The following is a 21,865-nucleotide window of genomic DNA, read 5'->3' as shown; positions in this document are numbered from 1 at the left end:
CACTCAGAGTTTGAGCAGCTTATTAGATATCCACGCACAATGTCAGGGGAGCCGTTGGGTGGGCTGGTCTAGAGTTCAGGACTGAGACACATGTCTGATCTTCATCCCATGGAGACAGTATTTAAAACCTGAGCCTGGGTGAGCTTCCTGGGGATAGGTGTGGGTATGGAAGAGAGAAGATCCCAGGGCTGTGCCTAGGGAGTCAGGCTATGTAGAAATCAAGCCAAAGAAGAGCCCCCAGCACAGCAGACCAAGAAAAGCAGCCAGCAAGGCAGGAGGAAAAAAACGGCAGTTCTACCTCTGCAGTGGAGAAAGTGTTTCTAGAAGGGAGGGCCCACACTGTTCAGTGAGTGCTGCTGAGAGGATGAGGAGATGGGGACAGAGGAGTCATCTTAGGACTTAGCAGTGTAACTAGAGATTGGGCTCCCTGTGAGTCCAACTTCCCTGATAACTTGGTTGGTAGAGAATCTGCCTGCAATGCAGGAGACCCTGGTCTGATTCCTGGGTCAGGAAGATCCCCTGGATCAATTCCCGGGTCAGGAAGATCCCCTGGAGAAGGGATAGGCTACCCATTCCAGTATTCTTGGGCTTCCCTTGTGGCTCAGCTGGTAAAGAATCCGCCTGCAATGCGGGAGACCTGGGTTCGATCCCTGAGTTGGGAAGATCCCCTGGAGAAGGAAAAGGCTACCCACTCCAGTATTCTGGCCTGGAGAATTCCATGGACTGCACAGTCCATGGGGTCGCAAAGAGCTGGACAGGACTGAGCGACTTTCACTTTCACTTTTCCCTGTGAGTCTGAGCACCCAGCACATGTGTGCTGTGCTGTGCTTGGTCGCTCAGTTGTGTCACCCAGCACATAGTAGATGCTTATTTAAAGGTTGGAAGACTTGAAATGAGCATGTTCTGGACTATGCAGCATAGACTGCCCAGAGCATCAGAGTTCGAGCTAGAAATCAGTTATCTATCAAAGGGAAGTGGCTGAGGAGCATGGGCCACTGGGGAGCCCATTGTCACAGGGAGGCTGAGGGTCGCTGGGAGGCTGGTGGAAGCCGGGGAGCCCAAGGAGCACAGGATGCTGGCTTGCCCGTCCGCACATTTTGTGAGGGCCTTCCCTCCACATCTCCCCTTTTCCTTCAGGAGGTGATTCATATTTCAATATATTCCAGCTGAAAAAGGATCCGATTTTGAGCAGGTGGTAAGTCAGTACACGGAAATTTGATATATTTTGACTAATGCAGTTTGAAATTTGAAAACTGCAGACGATTTTATTCAGGATCCATTTTTATACCAACTCATTATTGGGGGGAAAAGGCAAGATTTCAGGTTTCAGGAGGAGGATGTGTGAACCCAGGCCTGTCACCACTAAGCTTCTCTAAGCAGGCTTGACCTGGCCAGCCGGCTTGCTGCCTGCCTCGGCTGCCTCGCGTTCCTGCTGAAATGCTTTCTTTAGCTACCCCTTTCAAGCATCCCCCTGGGGTTACTAGCCCAATTTAATCTGACCTTTGGCCCTGCCTCTGTCGCACCAACTCCGGCAAATCCCCAGGGTTGGCACTTAAGACAAGTTTTGTGATAACAGTCAATGGTATTACACAGAATTTCCACTTCTTTCCCCATCTGCCTCCTTCATTTCCCCAGCCTTGCAAGTGAGAAGCACAAGGAGAGGAAATAAATAACGACGATGGGGTGGGTTGAGAGGGCTGGTGAAGCTGTCGGCAAGGGAGCAGAGACAGTGTCTGTGGGATGCGGGTGAGGGTCCCTGAGGGGCCAGGGGTCTCGAAGAAGAGAGAGAGCTGTCTTCCCATCGATCAATGCCAGATCCAGCTTTGTCTGGGTCTTGGTTCCACCATCTCGGGTGAATCACTGCACTTTGTTGAGCCTTATTTTTCTCAGCTGTAAAATAAGGATATGAATACCTTCCTAATAATTTTTTGGGGGAGGACTTCCCTGGTGGTCCAGTGGTTAAGAATCTGCCTTGCAACACAGCGTACACAGGTTCGATCCCTGGTGGGGGAACTAAGATCCCACATGCCAAGAGGAATCTAAGCCCACATGCCACATAACTAGAGAGTTAGTGCACCGCTACAAAAGATCCAGCACGACTCAACGAAGAGCCTGTGTGCTGCAACTAAGACCAAATGCAGCCAAATAAACAAATATAAATAAATAATCTTTGTGGGGGAATATCTAATGAGTGGGCTTTCCTGTTGATGCAGTAGTAAAGAATCTGCCTGCCAATGCAGGAGACGAAAGAGTTGAGGGTTCGATCCCTGGGTCGGGAAGATCCCCTGGAGGAGGAAATGGCAACCCACTCCAGTATTCTTGCTGGAAAATCCCATGGACAGAGGAGCCTGGACGGCTACAATCCAGGGGATCGCAAGGTGTCAGACACGACTAAGCGACTGAGCACACACATACACTTCTAAAGAGTATATGTGGATGCTCCCAGGATGGTATATCTGTCACACAGGAGGGATTCAACATGTGTTTATCTGTGCTTCCCCACCCCAGAGGTCTCCTCTTTGTAGGAGGCACACAGCTTTTGTCTCCTGAGTAGCTCACAGCCTAGATGGGAAGAAAACCCTGTGGTTGGTGACTTCTTGGGCGTGGAACATAAGTCTGTATAGACTAACCTTTCTGGGTGACTTGTCATCGTGTATCAGGAGGACTGATAATGAATTTCTGATTTAGGGAAAGAGTAAAAAAAAATTTTTTTGGATAAAGCGTTATGCATAAGGATGTTCATTTCAATATTATTTAGTTTTAGCTTAACTGACTCTTAAAAGAATCAATAGGTACATTCACACGGTAATAAATTGGAAACTCCTGACAGGTATACAAGTGAATTTCCCTTCACACCAGTCCCTAAGCTTCCAGGAGAGTCTCCCAGGAGGCAAATGATATTACCAGTTTTGCCATGATAATTTATAGCAGCGAAAAACGGAAAACAATCTAAATGTCTCAGAAAAATAAATTATGGTCTGTCCATACAATAGGATCCTCTGTAGTCTCTAAAAACCATACCTGATCTTTCGTCACTTGACTGTGGTTGCCTCTGACCCTCAGCATCTGCTGTTCCCTCTGCCTGGAATGCCCACTCACCCAGTGGAGTCCTTCTCAACCTTCAGACTCCCAGCCCTCCCACCCCCGTGGACAAGGGGAGCCCCCACAGTTCTCCTGGCTACCTGGATCTCTCTCCTTATACTCCTCCTTCAGTTCAGTCGCTCAGTCATGTCCAACTCTTTGCAACCCCATGGACTGCAGCACCCCAGGCCTCCCTGTCCATCTCCAACTCCCGGAGTTTACTCAACTCATGTCCACTGAGTCGGTGACACCATCCAATGATTAGATATGGATATGGCCCTTCAGTGAGGGTCTGTTTTCCCATCAGACTGTATTCTCCTGGAGGGTGGGGTCAGTCTGTCTGCTGGGCTCCCCAAGGCTGCTTTAGAGCAGAGACTCACAGATGGAGGCACCTGGAGAGCAGCTGAACGAATGAATAAGTTAGGCAGAAAATGCAGGCTACAGAGCTGCATATATAGCATGATCCCAGTTTTATTGCTTTAAATAAAATTTTTATTTAAATTTTATATATCCCTACGTAAATGAAGGAACTCTCGTAAGAAGGTACAGGAAGGCCCCGTGGATGATTGTCAAGGATAATAGGATTGTGGTGATTTTTCTTCCTTTTTAGTTCTATACATTTCACATTTTCCACAATTGGCAAGTATTATTTTAAAGCTAAAACAAGTAAGGAAGAGTGAGTTTAAAGGAAAACCTTGTGGGGGAAAATAGGTAGGGCTTGGGGACACCGGGAAGCCCCCCGCCACCTGGACTAAAGCTCTCTGGATAAGGGTCAGAAGCTGCCCTGTGCTGGTGGCTGGCCAGACGAGGGTCCCTGAAGAAAGTACGGGGCTCCACCAGCAGGGAGGAGACAGCAGTTCAAGGCCTGGGACCTAAGATTCTCAGCTAAACTCAGCAGGGTATTTTTTTTTTCTGTAGGATTTATTTATTTTATTGAAGAGTAAATGTAAGCAAATATAAGGTATAAAAAATAAGAAAGTTAACATCCCTGAGCCCGCTGCTCAGTTTAACACATAGAACACCACAGATCCATGTGAAGCATTCCCTGCCGAGTGTCTTAAGGAGCCAATCGAGAGATTCTGCAAAAGGGTCAAAAGAGAAAGGTCTGTGAGGTGAGGCCTGAAATGCCTGGTAAATTACTCTCTTCGGCATGAGGTCTCTCCTGCTGCTAAAACTTACTGTAAAATATATATTGTATATATTTGGACTTCCCAGGTGGCTCGAGTGGTATAAATAATCCGACTGCCAATGCAGGAGATGCAGGTTCGATCCCTGAGTCGGGAAAATTCCCCCGGAGGAGGAAATGGCAACTCACTCCAGTATTCTTGCTGGGATAATCCCGTGGACATAGGAGCCTGGTGGGCTACAGTCAATAGAGTCACAAAGAGTCAGATACGACTGAAGTGACTGAGCATGCACGCATGTGTTTACCCATAACAAGCCATCTCAGCCAACTCTAGCACCTGGTTTCCTTGCTTTGGGCTAGAATTACATCAGCGAAATCATTCATTCATGCACTCACCAGACAAGCTTGGATAAGCTCCACATACCTGGCACTAGTTGGGGGTGGTTCCCCCCAACCCCAAGGAAACTTAGGGCACTGCTCCCACAAGAAGAGCAGGAATTGGGGGAGCAGCGCCAGACCATGGAGGGCTTGGGAGTCATGCTCAGCAGGAGGGACCTCACATCTGTGAGGATCCTTATTTGCAAGCAACAGACACCTGCGTTGACTAATTTAAATAAAAGGCAATTTTGGGGGGAGTATACTGAGTCCTTCACAGAATCTCCCAGAGGGCTGGGGACTCCACAGGTAGGAAAAACAGCCCAAGGGAAGGCAAAGACACCTCCAGTGAGCACCTCTAAGGTTCTCACCGCAGCCTCTGCCCCCGTTGGCTCTGCCACTGCTGCCATCCTGGCAAGCATGTGTCCTGCTCGGCCCCCTGTATATCCGCCTCATTAACTCCCAGCTCAGAAGTCTGGGGTGGTAGTGTCAAGTGGCAGAGCCCCGACCCTGGGTCTTGGCGGAGCTGCAAGGGAGGCTGGGAAAGGGAGGGCTGGACCTTTTCAGCTTCCACGGGGAAGGAAAGGCTCATCTACATAAACTGGAAGATCTGCCAAGTACAGGAAGAGGGTTTAGCTGCTGGGTGGCTGACAAGAGTGACAGATGTCCACAACATACTCTCCTGAAGGCATCTGGGGAAGACTCTCAGTTCATGGAAGCCAGGAACTGGTTCTTTTATTCCCAGAGCCCTCTTGGCATGGTGCCTGGTCAGAGGAAAGTAGGGGAGTAAATATTTGCTGAGCTAATGCACCGTCAGGGCTTCCAGGTGGAGCTAGTAGTAAAGAACCCACCTGCCAATGCAGGCGACATAAGAAATCCAGGTTCCATCCTTGGGTCTGGAGTAGAAAGTAGCAACCCACTCCAGTATGCTTGCCTGGAAAACTCCATGGACAGAGGAGCCTTGTGGGCTACAGTCCATGGGGCTGCAAAGAGTCAGACACGACTGAGCACACACACGCGCACACACACAGTGCAATGTCAGCAGGGGAGTGACCTGAGCAGGTTTCACGGGAGGGGCCAGACAGCCCCACCTGTCCAGCGAAAGGTAAGGGGATCTTGGGCAGAGCCTGGGGCAGTGGCCGTGGAAGCCTGGGTTTGCAGGCACTTTGTCCTCTTGTCCCCACAAACCTTGTGTGTGACCAGGGTGGCTTGATTTCTCACCACACAGAGGGCCTGTTTCATTCCGTTTTCTTCCTCCTCAAACTCCCTCCCTCTTCCTTCCCTCAGCTCTCAGCTGATGACCCCACTTACTTCCGGGAGAAAATAGAAGCCCTCAGAAGCTAACACATCCTCCTCTCTTCAGGAGGAACACCTGCACCAGAGGTGTTCTTTGGACCTCTGGATCTTGGTCTCTCGTCCTCTCACTCCTAAGCCATCAATTTCTCTCTCCCTTTCCTCCTGGATCACCCCCAGGAGCATGCAAACAGACTCTAGTGTCTTTTCTTCCATCTTAGAAAACAAACAACCTCCCTGGACCCTACACCCCTTCGGGTCCTGCCCAGACTGTCTGCTCCCTTCGCATCCAAGCTTCCCTAGTGAGTGGCCTCTGGGTGCTCCCAGCTGCTGATCCCGGAGTCCCCTGGGAGCCTTCATCCCTTTCCTACTGACAACAGGCTGGGCCCTTTGAAGGACCTTGACCAGTGAAGCGTGAACTGGAGTGACATGCACCCCTGGAAACGAAAGCCTCAAGTGCCAGTCCTCTGTCCCCTCTGCATCCCTGAGCAGAGCGGCAGCTGCCCTGCCTGAGCAAGAAGCCAGTCTTTGTTGCTGTGGCCGTGGAGATTCTGGGTCCCTGGTCACATCAGCGTGCCCCAGCCTGTCCTGACTGATACAGTGCTGTCTCCCCTCCTCAGCTCCCATTCACTCTTCATCCCACTCCCACATGCCTTCTGCCCCTCCTTTCTACCAGCAACGAACTTTCCAGCATCACCCATTACCTCCACATTGTCAAATACACTCTCCAGTCCTCAAGGAAACTCTCAGCCACTCTCATCACAACTAATTCCTCCTTCCTTCTCAAAACACTCTTGGCTTTGGTCATGCCACACTTTCCAGGCTTTCCTCTGACCTCATTGCCCATCCTTCTCCTTTATACACCTTGAGAATTGCTGTGTTGCCAGAGTCCGCAATCCTTTATCTTCTCACACTCTCTCTCTCTCTTTTTTTTTTTGGCTGTGCCATGCATCATGTGGAACTTCCCTGACCAGGGATTGAACCCACACCCTTTGCGTTGGAAGTGCAGTGTCTTAACCACTGGACCGCCAGGGAAGTCTTGACTCTAACTTCTCTCTTGACTCTCAGAGGTGACCTCATCCATTCCCATGGATGGAAATACCATCTCTATGCTGGTGCCTCCCACGTGTGCTTCTCACCTCTGGGCTTCAGTTTTGTACAACTCTGTAAGATTTATGACTTTGTTCATCCTAGGCGGAGCTCTTCGCGGCCCCGGCGCCTGTTTTCCTAGGCTCCTCCCATCTTGCTGTACTCTTACGCTCTGCAGCCTCCTGTCTCCCTTACAACGGTCCGTCCTAATGTCCGTCAGTTCTGCAACCCAGATGTTTCTCGGCCTGTCCACTGCTGTCTGTCTCCATGGCCCCCACCCCTTCTGAATCCTCCATGTCTCTCATGGATGACAGCCGTAGGCCTCGCTGCCTCCCTTCTTGGTCCCACAAATCCATGCTCCCCCCAAATCTGATCAGGTTGCTAGTACTTCAGTTTCCTGCCAGAAACAGAATCAGATCCAAAGTCTGTTTATTTATGGCTGTGCGGGGTCTTCATTGCTGTGCGCCGGCTTCCTCTGGTTGCGACAAGTGTGGGCCTCTCCTTGCAGTGGCCGGAACGTGGCTTGTTTCGGAACGTGGCTGTAGGCGCACAGGCTTCAGTGGTGCAGCACGTGGGCTCAGTGGTCGTGGAGCACAGGCTCTAGGTAACACAGGGTTCACTACTTGCAGTTCCCAGGCCCTAGAGCACAGGCTCAATAGCTGTGGCACGCAGACTTGGTTGCTTCGCAGCCTGTGGGATCTTCCCCGACCAGGGATGGAACCCATGTCCCTTGCATTGGCAGGTGGATTCTTATCCACGGTGCCTCCAGGGAAGTCCCAGAACTAAACTCTTGACTGAGCCTTTTAAAGCCATTTTTGACCCCATCACACGTCCCTCTCATCCACACCAAGTTCAGTTCTGCCCCAGGACCTATTCACCTGTAGTTCCCACTGCCTGGAAAGCTGTTCTTCAGCTCCTTCTTAATGTTAGGTGTCAACCCAAGTGTCACCCGCTCCTCAGAGAGGCCATTCATTCATTCATCTGTCTTAAACCTCCTTCCTGTGTCCCCAGTGCCTACCGCTCTGTCAGTTTGGGCGTCTCTGGTTGTTTAAATCATCTCCCCCTAGACTGTAAGCTCCACGAGGGAAGGAGTTACGTCTCTTACTGTTGTAGCACCAAGCACGGAGCTGTTCCTCACATGAATGAAAGAACTGGAAGGCAGATTCAGAAAGGGGTGATCGATAAACAGGACGTGAGTTCTGAAGGCCTTTCACAAACAGCAAGGAAGGAATGGCTGCTCAAGGGACTCAGAATGAGGGGTCTTGGTGGAGAGCTCTGCACCTGCTTCTCAAAGGCTGGGTTCCATCTGTTTTCCTCCAGGGATTGGTAGAGCAACCCCCGCAACTCCCTTCTCTCACACGCCTTCAGGAGCCCCCTAGGAAGGCATCTCAATGGACACTTGCCCCCTGAGGACTGTCCCAACCCTGCAGAGGTTCCCAGCCCCAGTTATCACACCATAAGGGTGTCAGGGGGCCTGTCTGGTTGCAGGTGGGCCTACAGTTTTCTGGGGTTTGTGGGGACAGACAATTGGTTCCAGATGGAAGAGACAGGGCACAGAGCCTTCTCTGAAGCCCCTGGGAAGGGCTGGCTTTCAGAGGCCCTTGTCCTCAGCCTTGGAGTCCTGGAGGCCACAGCCCGGGTTCTGGGGCCCACAGACTGGGAAGCAAATTTGAGTAGCAGTGAACACATATTATAAGCCCCAGGGCAGCTTTGCAAAGTGAAGATAGAGCTCATATGACCAGGGCTTTGTGCAGAGAGCTGGCCATGTGTCGGGGGATGGACTGGGAGAGAGAGCCAAGTACAAAGGTCAAGACCTCGTCCCCCGCCCCGCCCCGCGGCCCCACCCCCACCCCCGACCTGCTATGCCCTGGGGCAGCAAAGGCCTGGCAGGAACTTGAGGTTGAGCCCTGACTTGGAATCTAATCCATCAGGTCCCTCTGCCAGGCCTCTGGGGTCTGGGAGCGCCAGGGTGGGTGGGGTGAAAGCCAGGGTCCACGGGGTGGGGGGCGGGGAGGCAGCGGCTTCCTCTGATGGAGTAGCGGTAACGGTAATGCAGCCCTCAGCCTTGGGGATGCCCAGCCCTCAGCCTTGGGGATGCCCCGCCCTGCAGCCGGTCTAAGTACCAGTTCAGAGCACAGCCTCAGTGAGTGCTGCCAACACCCAAGAAGGCAGGTGCTCTAAGTCCCCATTCCCAGACTGAGAAACTGAGGCTGCAGAGGTTTGGTGGCCTGTCTGAGCTTGTCCAGCTGAAACGTGCTGCCTTTGGGACTGGTCCCAGGCCCAAGCAGTTCATGGACACAGAGCTGCCTGTGCCGGCCTCCAGTGTAGCCCCCCACCTCTCCATCCCACTCAGGGACCCCCGCAGTGAGGAGGTGATAGACACGGTTAGGCAGAGGAGAGAGGAGGCTGAGTTTGCTCCAACAAGGCCTCCTGAGAGCTTGGCGGCCCAATTAGCACGGTTCCCGGCCAGGCCCGCTCGGGGGACTAGCTGCAGCAGATGAAAGCTGAAAGGTTATTCCAATAAGGTGCCGCCCACTTCCCAGCTGAGAGTGATCCTGGTGTGCTGGAGGGGCTTGGAGTGGGTACATAATTCAGCGTGTCAGGAGGAGAGCAGGAGCTATAGGCAAAGCCAGAGTGGGCGCTGAGATAAGACGGGGATGTCACGGGCGGGCGTGCCTCTCCTTGGAAGAGGGCCCTGCCCCCTCCCTGGGGTGGAGTTCAGGAACGGTCAGGATGAAAGGGCTGGGTGGCCAGCCCCCTCGATGGTCTCCAGAGACAAAGGTGTGCTGAAACATTCACATGCAGGCACGCAGGTATGTGCACACGGCCACGTCCACACACATAGATAAACATACATGTAGATGTGCAGACACTCACACACACACAGGCTCTGTCTAGGCCCCAGGCTGCAGCCACAGGGCCTGAGGTGTGGGTCTGAAGAACGATCATGCCCCATGCCTGCCTGTTTACTCGCCCCTCATCCTGTGGCCAGAAGTTTTTTGGGGGGCCATGGCACTCCTGGCCCCCAGATAGGTTGACTGAGATTTGTTTGGGACTTTCAGATATTAGCACTAAAAGTCCTGTGTCCTGGGAAACTCCTGAGTCCCAGACAAACCTGTGCTGGTCGCCTGCCCCAGGCCCCAGGCAGGCCCGGCGTGTCCCCTCCCTCCCCAAGTCCTCCTCTGTCACCTCCGTGCTGGCCAAGGGCCCCTTGAAAGAGAGCCACAGCTGAGTCTCTGCTCACCCCGGAGGCCTGTGCACTAATCAAGACCATTATGTTTATTGAGCACCTACTATGGCTTCCCTGGTGGCTCAGAGGTTAAAGCGTCTGCCTGCAATGCGGGAGACCTGGGTTCCATCCCTGGGTTGGGAAGATCCCCTGGAGAAGGAAATGGCAACCCACTCCAATATTCTTGCCTGGAGAATCCCATGGACGGAGGAGCCTGATGGGCTACAGCCCATAGGGTCGCAAAGAGTCGGACATGACTGAGGACTTCACTTCACTATGAGCCAGGCTCTGGGCCTAGAGTTTTCTTCCTGAGTACCTACTGTGTGTCGGGCACTGTTCTAGGCCCTGAGGGCACAGCAGGGAACACTAGACAAGATCACTCCTCATGGAACTGCCCCTCAAGTGAGGGAAGACAGAAAATAACATCAATTAAAAAGTGACGGGAATTTATTAGGAAAGAAGAAATGTTATGGGGAAAAGTAAAACAGGGAAGGGGTCATTTAAAATAGGCTGCGGGGGGAGGGAATTCCCAAGCAGTCCAGTGGTTAGGACTCTGTGCTCCCACTGCTGAGGGCCTGGGTTCCATCCCTGGTTGGGGAACTAAGATCCCACGAGCCGAGTGGTGCGGCCAAAAATATAAATGGATTGAAAGTGTTAGTCACTCAGCTGTGTCCAGCTCTTTGCCACCCCATAGACTGTAGCCCACCAGGCTCCTCTGTCCATGGGATTCTCCAGACAAGAATACTGGAGTGGGTTGCCATGCCCTTCTCCAGGGGATCTTCCCATCCCAGGTCTCCTGCATTGCAGTCAGATTCTTTACCGTCTGAGCCACCAGGGAAGCCCCTAAATAAATAAACAAATATTTTCAAAGGCTGCTGGGGAAGGCCTCCCTGAGCAGGTGACATGGGGAGGGGCTTGAATGGAGAGGTGAGGGCAGGAACCCTGCAGGTGTCCTGGGGCAAGCTTCCAGCAGAGTGGACGGTGCGTGCAGAAGGCTGGAGACAGGATGTGCCCGGCATGGAAAGGACAAGAGCAGGGAAACCCAGCTCCGCCCCGGCTGGCTTCTTTGTCTCCAGAAGTGACCTGGGCTTGGGTGTGGCACAGAGGGGCAGTGCCGTGTGGCTGGAGGCGCCAGTCACTCTGTGAGCACAGGAGGCTTGGCCTGAGGCCGTTATTGGCAACAGAGCCATCCCGTTAGCATCGATTGGCTTAGAGAGGAGCGCCAGGCCAGGCTGGGGCAGCAGCGGGGCCAGGAGCTGAGCCCCGGGCAGGGGGGGCAGGCTGCAGAAGCAGGAGGACTGACCACACGGCTGACCGGTCTCTAAGCCTCCAGAGCCCCACGGAGCTGCCTGGTGGCTCCAGGGGATATCAGCCCACTGGGCTGGCGCCCTGCATGGGTGTGGGGAAGGGCAGGCACCAGACTCAGGCCAGAGTGACGCCCGAGACCTTGGGGCCAGGGAGGGCAGACCAGGCCTCAGACGAGGATGCCCTCGCTGTCCTGCTCGCCAGCGGTGTGGCCTTGGCCGGCCCCTCCCCTCTGTGCCTCCCACCTGTGGGGTAGCAGGAGGATACCGTGTAAGGAACCTGCTACTCGGTTCTGGTACAGGGTTGGGTCCCGTTTGGTTAGCTCCCTTCCTGTTCTGGGGGAAGGGAAGCTGCAGGGCCCCGAGACAGGAGCAGGGGCCCTATCAGTGGTGCTGGTCCCAGTGGGAGCTCACTGGCTTCCCCAGCCCTGGGTAGCCCTTACCCAGCTTAAGCTGTAGTTACAGCCTCATAGGGAGTTCAGGCTACTTAGAGGCTAAGAGAAGGGCTGCGGTAAGATAGGGCCTGCTGCCTACTTCCCCACCTCAGTACCTTGGCACGTGCTGTCCTCTGCCTGGAATGCCCTTTCCACCCAGCCCACGAGGTCCAGCCCCTATGGAAATTTTCACAGGCACAGCTTATGAATGGGCTGCTGAGTCTGGGTGAGGGGCCTGCCCAAGCCCAGGCTACTCACCCAGATCCTCACAGGTCCCTGCTCAGCAGGTGAGGGATTTGGGGATTTGAGGCAAAGAAGACATGAAGACTGGCTTCTCAGGTGGCACAGTGGTAAAGAATCCACCTGCCAACGCAGGAGATGCAAGAGATGCGGATTTGATCCCTGGGTCAGGAAGATCCCCTGGAGTAGGAAATGGCAACCTACTCTGATATTCTTGCCTGGAAAATTCTATGGACAAAGAAGCCTGGTGGGCTACAGTCCATGGGGCCGCAAAGAGTCAGACACGGCCGCAAAGAGTCAGACACAACTGAGCGCGCACTCACACACACACACACACACACACACACACACACGGGACTTGAAGACACTAATGGCTCTCCTTTTCTGCACACCCTTTGTACTGGCAGGGGAGCAAGAAAACTTCATGGAGGAAGTGGCACAAGGCAGCAAGTGCCTTTCCCATCACACACCAAGGCGCCTACTCTGGGCCTGGCACCTGCTGGACAGTCTGGTATTGAGACCCCCATCTGCTGTGTGTGTGTGCTCAGTCACTCAGTCGTGTCTGACTCTCCATGGGATTCTCCAGGCAAGAATACTGGAGTGGGTTGCTGTTTCCTTTTCCAGGGGCATCTTCCCAACCCAGGAATTGAACCCACCTGCCAAGTTCTTCCCAGGCCCCTCCCTACCCTGGCACTCTGCATACTCCAAGACTTTGGCAACAAGTGTTGAATGGAGGAAGGAATGAATGAGGCTGCAAATCTGTGTGTGGGAGGCCAGGAGGTCTGGGAGCAGCCGAGTAGACAATCAGGTGGATGCCCCTGGAGTAGGCGGAGAGCAGGGAGAGGAAGGGGGAGCAGGAGAGGAGATAGTGGAGGATGAGAGCCAGAGGAAGTCCAGAGTTTGAGTCTGCACCTTACTTTCTCCAGCCCACTCAGGTAGAGTGACCTCCTTGTTCCCCAGGACATGGCAAGGAAGCTGATGGGAGGAAGCATAAGGCTCCTCCACGGAGACTTGTATCCATGCTAATTTGCAATCTTAAAATGCACAGCAAAGGCACCAGTGTCATTGTTAGTACATTAATCAGTAATCAGTGGGTCGGGGCTCCCATGGGCCACACAGAGCGGGCACGGGGGCACAGGAGGAGCTGTGGCGAAGCAGTGCCAGCCTCCCTGGGAAGAAATAGGCAGGGTGATGATCCATGACCAGGGCACATGCTGGCTCAGGCAGAGGAGGCGGGGTAGGCTGGGAGAGCTGGTCCAAGGCCTTGGAGATGGAACCAGCTTCCAGGTTGGAGAAGCAGACTCAGTTGAGACCCACTGCAGTGCCCAGTGGTAGGGAGCAGCGGTCACTGGCCTGGGTCCCCTGGCATCTCAATAGTACCCGAGGATGGAGAGCAGCTCTAAGCATCGCCTGGGGTCCCTGCCTCCTCCTGGGCCCCTCTCAGGGGAACAGCCCCTCTCAGGCTCCTGCCCTGAGTGCCACCTTTATACTCCTTCCCCCACCCACGATATCTGACCGCTCCCACCTGCCAAAATGTGTTCATATGCTGACCGCTAAGGCCACACCTAGATTTTTGGACTTTTGGCTCCTTTACCCAAACCAGGGTCTTTGCCTGGCTTCCCCTGTACCCCAACACCTCCAGCCAGGGGCACCTGCCTAAGGGAGGGGTGTGGCTTTTATGGAGCACCCCCAGCTTCTCTGAGGATGACTTCAGAAAATCCCCACCCACAGCCTTTCAAAGACGAAGCCACAGCAGCAGGCAGAAGGGCTGTCTGCCCCACCCCAGGTCAGGGGGCAGGAAACCTCCTCCCTCACCCCCACACCACACAGGGTGGTTCTGAGGCTCTGAGGAATGTGAGCAGAGCACTCTGTAAACTCTGTAAGCTGCACAAATGTCGGCGGTATTAACACTGAGCCTGCCAGGGCTCAGCCTGCTCCCACTGCGGGCCACGCTCCCTGCCTGACTTAAAGGAAGGAAGTGCCTTGTCTTTGCAGGACCCCAGGGGGTGGGGGTGGGGGTCTTTTGTGGCCCTGTCCTCTTCAGCACAGTGAGCGCCCTGAATGTCCCTGAGCTAGGAAGGGGACCCTGGACTCCCTCATGGTGCCAGGGCGAGGGCGCCTCCCCAGGGCCATCTGGGCCGGGAGGAGGAGCAGAGATGAGCAAGGGGAGATGGCGTGGTGGGCTGTGTGGAAGATGCAACCGGTATTTGCTGGGCCCTCCTCCCAGCCCTGGTGTTGGAGGCTCAAGGCAGTGGGCAGGCTCCCTGAGAGTCAGCCTGGGTTTGGGGGCCAGGCTCCTAGGGGGTCCTCCCACTGCTGAAGGGCTGGGGCCCCCTGAGGTCAGACTCCACTCAGGGAGTGCTGGCCTAGCGATCCTCTCCTACTCTTGTTACACACGGGGAAACTGCGGGGAAACTGCGGCTGAAAAGGACCCCCTGCCTGGGGCTGGGGCTGCAGACTGTTCAATGGTGGTGATGACTGTTCAATGGTGGTGATGACTGAAGCGGGGCAGGGGCCACAGAGAGCGTGGCCCAGCCCAGAATGGGAACTCACAGCTGCTCTGCCACCATCGCCACAACTGCCGAGGTCATAATTGCTCTGAAATCGCAACCCAACACAATTATGCAGAAACCGAATTATGTGCGATGATTTTTCTGTGTTGGAAACGTTGTTGAAGCCGGGTGATTACAGGGGGACAGGAAGCAGCTGCCACTCTCTGGGAACCCATAACTCCCAACAGCTGGGAGCTGTCGCTTATTTACGATGCCGTTTCTGGGAGGAAAGAGAGGGTGGCAGGGGTGGTGAGGTCCGCTGGAGCCCGGGCAGGCAGCTCTAGGGCAGCGGCCGGCCCGAGACCGGGAGTAGGGGCCCACCCCAGAGTGGCCGGGAGGGTTAGTTCTCTCATCCAATATGCTCTGGGTACAGCTGGCAGCCGGAAGAACCAGCCGAGCTGCCCCAGGCACCCAGATCTCCCCAGAGGCCTGTGATCAGCCAAGCTGGAAGGGAAGGATCAGGAAGCCAACCCCAGCAGGAACGAGATGACGGCCTGGCCCTGCAGGGTGGGGGTCTACAGGCCTAGAGCCGGTCCCCACAACACTGGCGTGTCTGCCAGGCTGCCCGGGGCAGCTGCGACCCTGGAAAAAGGCAGGTAATGACGATCATCCATAATGAGGCTGCTGTGATAATGAGTGCGTGGCTGTTATCCGACCACAGGCTGGACACATCCGAAAATAAATTATTTTAAGGATCCATTAACGAATGCCTAATTAATGCCCAATTAGAGAGAAGCTACAGAGGAAATGCTCTGGACAATCGAGAGGCAAGGCCTGATTTGCAGTGGTAGCCTGGGATCTCCAGAGAGCTGGGGAGAGGGGAGGGACCAGACAGTGGACCGTAGTGGGGGGCAGTCTCTCTCTGGCTACTCCTAGGACCCCAGAACCATCAGTCCTGGTACCTCCCACAGTCCTCCTCTCTCTCTGTCTCTACCTCTCTCTCTCTCTCTCACACTCGCATACACACACGTGTCCTTTGCAGAGAAAAACTATTATTACTTAGAAATGAGGAATCTTAAGTCATGAGGGATGATGCATGCTTGAGGACGTGGAAGGCACTGTAAATGAGAAATCTTTCAAGATAAAACTTTGGTGACATGTCTGCTCGCTTTGTTTGTTATTGGGAATAATTGAAATAAAAAGACTCTTCAGGAGCCCATATGAGATATTTACTTTGTTAGAACAGGAGCCTGCCCCACTATCTGCTCATGCAGATAAAGGCAAGTAAGTGGCAGAGCTGAGACCCCAGGGGGACAGGACCCCCGAGGCTGGCTGCTGAGTCCACGGGCTGTGACCCCAATCCTAGCCAGGATGACAGGGCCTAAGGGGGCGGGGCTCAGAAGCTGTGGGCGGGGCTAGGGCTTTGCAGGGTGGGGCTAAAGAAGTCCGCCAGATGTAGGGGGACCGCAGCCTCTACACCAACGCACCTCACAACCCAGGCTGGAATAGAAACCCCCAGAAGAGATGGGGCGCCAGGGCATGGGAAGCCATCAGGAGTCAGGGGGCTATGACCCCAGACCCCAGATCGCTGTGTGGCTAAGACGAGGACAGAGCCCCGGTGACCAAGGAGGCTCACATACCCGTGGAGCTCGGCTTCTCTGACCGTCTCCCACGTCCCGGGCAGCCCCCTGTGACCTGGCTGTGCTCTCTCTCTCCCCTCCAGGGTGCTGTGTGGAACTGCTGCTGCTGCTGCTGGCCGGGGAGCTGCCTCTGGGCAGCGGCTGCCCGCGGGACTGCGTGTGCTACCCCGCACCCATGACAGTCAGCTGCCAGGCGCACAACTTCGCCGCCATCCCCGAGGGCATCCCGGAGGACAGCGAGCGCATCTTCCTGCAGAACAACCACATCACCCTCCTCCGGCAGGGCCACTTCAGCCCCGCCATGGTCACCCTGTGGATCTACTCCAACAACATCACCTTCATCGACCCCAACACCTTCCAGGGCTTCGTGCACCTGGAGGAGCTAGACCTTGGCGACAACCGGCAGCTGCGGACGCTGGCCCCTGAGACCTTCCAGGGCCTGGTGAAGCTCCACGCCCTCTACCTCTATAAGTGTGGGCTCAGCGCCCTGCCGGCCGGCATCTTTGGCGGCCTGCACAGCCTGCAGTACCTCTATCTGCAGGACAACCACATCGAGTACCTCCAGGATGACATCTTTGTGGACCTGGTCAACCTCAGCCACCTGTTTCTCCACGGCAACAAGCTGTGGAGCCTGGGCCAGGACACCTTCCGGGGCCTGGTGAATCTGGACCGGCTGCTGCTGCATGAGAACCAGCTGCAGTGGGTCCATCACAAGGCTTTCCACGACCTCCGCAGGCTGACCACCCTCTTCCTCTTCAACAACAGTCTCTCTGAGCTGCCAGGTGACTGCCTGGCACCCCTGGGGGCCCTGGAGTTCCTCCGCCTCAACGGGAACGCCTGGGACTGTGGCTGCCGGGCGCGCTCCCTGTGGGAATGGCTGCAGAGGTTCCGGGGCTCCAGCTCGGCGGTCCCCTGCGTGTCCCCTGAGCGTCTGCACGGCCAGGACCTGAAGCTGCTGAGGGCCGAGGACTTCTGGAACTGCACGGGGCCGGCGTCCCCGCACCAGATCAAGTCGCACACGCTCACCACCACCGACAGGGCCGCCCGCAAGGAGCACCACCCACCCCACCACGGCCCTGCCAGGGACAAGGGCCACCCACACGGCCATCTGCCCGGCTCTCGGTCAGGCTCCAAGAAGCCGGGCAAGAACTGCACCAGCCATAGGAATCGCAACCAGGTCTCGAAGGCGGGCTCCGGGAAGCAGGCCCCCGAGCTGCAGGACTACGCCCCTGACTACCAGCACAAGTTCAGCTTTGACTTCATGCCCACATCACGGCCCAAGAGGAAGGGCAAGTGTGCCCGAAGGACCCCCATCCGTGCCCCCAGCGGGGTGCAGCAGGCCTCCTTGGGCACCTCCCTGAGGGCCTCGCTCCTGGCCTGGATACTGGGGCTGGTGGTCACTCTCCGCTGAGGAAGCGGGGTGCCAGCACCCAGCACTGCTACATGTCCACCAAGGAACAGGATTTCTTTTCTATTTTTACAAGTGGAGGATCTGCTGGGTTTCAGGCAAAGGCTGGTAGAGGCTTCGGCTGCTGTCTGGGCCCTGGCCAGTGGATTATAAACCCAAAGTGTACAGCCCCAAGCAGAGGGGGGTTTAGTGCATCCCACCCAGCTGTTCCCAGCCAGCCCCCTCGCCGAGCAACCATGGACAGCATCCACCCAGCAAGGCAGTTAAAGCCGCAAGGTGAATCCTTCATTAGCAACAATGGGACAGTGCCCCATGGGAGCTGAGCTCTGTGGAATCCTGGTCATTTGGAGATGTCTGAAGGGGCCCCGCCACCCTGGAGGAAGCAGGACTCAGCGAACAGACGAGAGGCTGGGCCCGCCAGCTATGTGGGGGCACGTGAGCAGGTGGCACTTTGGCTCTTGCCTGAGGCCACTTAGTCACCCTGCCCTGAATCCAACCATGTGCCACCTTCAGTCCCTCCTTTGGGGGTAATGCCTCTCATTCCTGATGTCTCAGGCAACCCTGGCAGACCAGGCCCAGCTGCTGGGCTCCAAGAACCAATTACCAAAGGCAAGATCATCAGAGGCTGAAATTCAGAACTTCATCATGTGCAATGGGGTTCTCACAGGAGGTGCAGTTTTATAACTATGTCCACTTATATATATATACACACTCTCTACATATATATACACAAATGCACAGGTCCTTTCCCTAGTCCCTTACCTAACTGTATGTCTCATCATGTTTATAAACTATATGGAAAACTGTATCTGCGGAACTAAGGGTTGTATTGGTGATTTCTAGCAAGAAAGGAGTTCTAGGATTTTTGTCTAGAATCCCAACCTGGCAACGGTAGTCCCCGCGTAACCTGGGCTTTCCCGGGCCTGGGGCCAAAGGGCAGTGGGGAGGGTCAGAGAGAAGGGGATGCCATAAGAATCACTTCAGGGGACCAATATTCTTAGATATTTAGAACATCACCATGTTTTTATATGCAACACAAGACCGTCTGCCACCGCAGAGCACCCTATCACTCCCAGTACCGCAGCTATTGGCATCAGGGTGAGAAGCTAGAAGCAGCTTGTTGGACATCAGGGAGCCAGGCTCTGGGAAGGGGCTGGAAGGAGAAGGGGCAGGAAGGCGATTTGGGTTTCTTAGGCCGGCAGGCGAGGCAGCATTCACAGTGTTAGTCCAACAGGCTGGGCAGTGTCGTCAGCCTAGGGCTTTGCCAGCAACAGTCTGGACAGGCCAGGGAGACTCTGGGCATGAGCCCAGGCCTCCAGCATGGCTCAGCTGCTGAATTTTTCCTTGAGGCTCTTTGGTGGGCGTCCCAGCAAAGGTCTTGGGTAGGGTGGCAGGAGGGTGGCATCAGGCGGCCTTAGCAGAAGGGGAACAAAGAGGGCATTTCAAGAACCATCTCAGGCACTTTTCATTACGGAGGCCCCATCCCTCCTGGACCCTTTGAAGGTGCCCCGGGGACAGGGAGAGTTCAGGGGGGTGGCCAGACTCAGGGGTCAGAAGTGGGGATGTGCAGGGAAGGGAGCAGGAAAGCCCAGAGACAGGGGAGGGGGGCTCAAGTCAAGGTCAGCCATGCTGCTGGCTGGGGTCCGAGCGGGAGCAATTGTTTTTGGCTTTGCACAAACCCGAATTCCCCACCAGAGAAGCTGTGTGTCAGGTGCAAGAAACATTGAATCCAATTAAGAGAGAAAAATAATAATAATAAAAAAATTCTCTTGGAAAGAACCCTGTTTCTCAATTCTTAACCCCGCATTCCTAAAGGAGTGGCAGATCCCAGGCTTTCGTGGGGGTGGGCGAGCCTGGTTAGGCTCAGCTCTGAAAACACAAGCACGTTTGTCGGTGGGAGGTGCTGTTTGAAGCAGGGGCACACTGACTCACTGGGACACGTGTGCCTGCACACACACACACACATGCATGCACGCACATGTTCTCGGTTCTTCGCTCACTGACACAGGATGCGACTTACTTCCCATGCTCTGGCTGCACTGGGTCGGCACCATTTCTGTGGCTGTCCCCAGAGCAGGCTGGCCCTGGATCACTCCTGGCCTGTTCCTAAGAGCTTCACCCGCAGCAGCTGAGCTGTCGATTCTTAAGTGGGCTCTGGGGGGTAGTTGGAAGGGAACTGCCAGTTCCCAGGACCCAGAGGGTGTTCCAGGAAGCCAGAGACTGACTTATGGAATAGTGGATGTGTGTGGGGTCTGGAGGCTGCACCCACCTCCCTGGCTTTGAAGAAAGGAGTGAGTTTCCCCAAATAGAAGAAAGAGGCTGTGTTTCCAGGCCTGGACAAATCCTCCTAATTACAGGGCTGGAAATGTGCCCTAAAGGGAGTCTGGTGGCGGCAGAACAAATTATCTGCGTTTGCTCCCAGTGGTCTGCCTGCTCTTACCCAGGCCAGTGCCAGGTCTAGCTGTCCCCTTTAGAACCTGAGGATGCTGTTATGTTGTTGATTTCATTTCCAACTTTAGACAGCACAGCCCTCGGCGGGAAAATCAAGGGTCCAAGCACTTTATTACATTTTTTTTTAAAAAGACTTTGTAAGTCCTGTAATATGGGAGTGAAATGTCAGGACAAGAAATGCTAATGTTTTATAAATGATCCACTTCTGTCAAGCACAGCGCAGTCTCTGGTTGCCGACTGTTATTAGAGCTGAGGCAGAGGGGCCCAGGATGCCAGGTGTGTTTCAGCAGCTTGCTCCTCTAAGAGTAGAAGGAATAAAAGCAGCTCTGTGGTGGATGACATCACTTGTCACTCAGTGGCTCATACGCTACTCAGGCACAATGACACCGTTGTGCAGAGCATTGGAGCAAGCTGACACGTTGGGAGCTAAGCCAAGGCCCCTCAATTCACCAGACCCGGCGTCTCTTCTGGGTGGTTCAGGGCAAAGAGGGGTGGGTTCCTGCCCGGAGAGTTCCATCCTCCTCCCAGAGGCTAGGGCCATCCCCCACCCCTTTGTTCCTGGTGGGGCCAGCCCCTCTGCCGTCTTCGCTCATTGCTGTCCCCAGGCCCCAGGAGGGAGCCATCTGCTCATCTGCCACCAGTGGTCTCAGCGTTTTTCTCCACAAGTTCCTCCCCAGACCCCAGAGCTTGGCCAGCTCCCTACCCTTCATTCAACAAGCTTTAAACAAGGATCTACTTATGCCAACTATTGGCCCAGGCTCTGGGGACCTAAAAGTGTGAAGATGTGGCTTTGCCAAAAGGACCTCAGAGCCTAGATGTGGAAACAAGTATGGGATGGGTGAAATCTGAGTGGGACTGGTGTCTCTGTAAGTGCACCCCATTACCACCATGAGAAACTCAGGCAAGGTGGGGGCTGTCAGGGAGGGCTTCCGGGAGGAGGTGACACTCGATGGGTCTCAGAGGATGAGGAGGCAGCCAGAGAAGAGTGTGGGGAGTGTTCCAGGCAGAGGGCTGGAGGCATGCAATAGCACCACGTTTGGGCTATCTGCAACCAACTGTGAGTTGAAGACTGGGAATGCTGTTGGGGGAGGTGTGGGAGGTGAGCCTGGCAAGGGAAAGGCCCAGGGATCCTACTTGGGGAACTTGGATTCTACTCCAAAAGTGTAGGTGTGAGCCCCCTGCCTTGGGGTGCTCGTCCCTGCTCCAGACCCCCAGCGCCTCTGCAAGCACGTGGCCCGCACCCGTGGCACGCTTGCCAATGTTCCTCAACAGTGGATTTCATCATCGAAACCTTGCCTCTTCTGCTCAGCCAGATCCTTCCCTCGTGCCAGCAGGCTGGAGCGCTCCCTGGAAGTGTGCCTGGGCCACAGTCCCATTCCCAGACACCTGCTGCTTCCAAGCTCGGAAATACCCCAGAGCTGTTTTATCTCCCAGACTCCTTCCTTCCCTATCCGCAAAGGGCTCACCCCTCAGCCTCTCTCCTCGCTTCCACAGGGCTGCCCAGACACCTCCGCATGCGCTTGCTCCAGCAGACCATCAGTGATCCCCAGAACTCCCCCAGACTGCACCTCCCTTTTTTCCTCTCCTGCTGGGGCTGTTCATTACCAGGGAGCCAAGAATCCCATTTAGCAAATGTTTACTTGCCACCTAACTAATCACTCAGCACTCTGCCACTATGGCAAATGGGGGGTTCCAGAAGGCCT

The 21,865-nt window shown here is 54.9% G+C and overlaps 1 protein-coding gene across 1 annotated transcript in view; it reads left to right on the top strand.

Annotated features, from left to right (window-relative positions):
• RTN4RL1 (reticulon 4 receptor like 1) overlaps positions 1-19,490 on the top strand; it is a 74,796-nt gene extending 55,306 nt beyond the window's left edge. The window contains exon 2 of the mRNA XM_005220154.5: positions 16,387-19,490. Coding sequence (XP_005220211.1) covers positions 16,387-17,714 — 1,328 coding nt within the window. The 3' untranslated portion in view covers positions 17,715-19,490. The remainder of the gene's footprint in view (positions 1-16,386) is intronic.
• Positions 19,491-21,865: the final 2,375 nt, after the last annotated feature.

The sequence above is a fragment of the Bos taurus genome, chromosome 19, assembly GCF_002263795.3.
Source record: "Bos taurus isolate L1 Dominette 01449 registration number 42190680 breed Hereford chromosome 19, ARS-UCD2.0, whole genome shotgun sequence".
Lineage (NCBI taxonomy): Eukaryota > Metazoa > Chordata > Mammalia > Artiodactyla > Bovidae > Bos > Bos taurus.
Note: the sequence above shows the minus strand (reverse complement) of the source record. Positions and strands in the feature narration are given on the sequence as shown.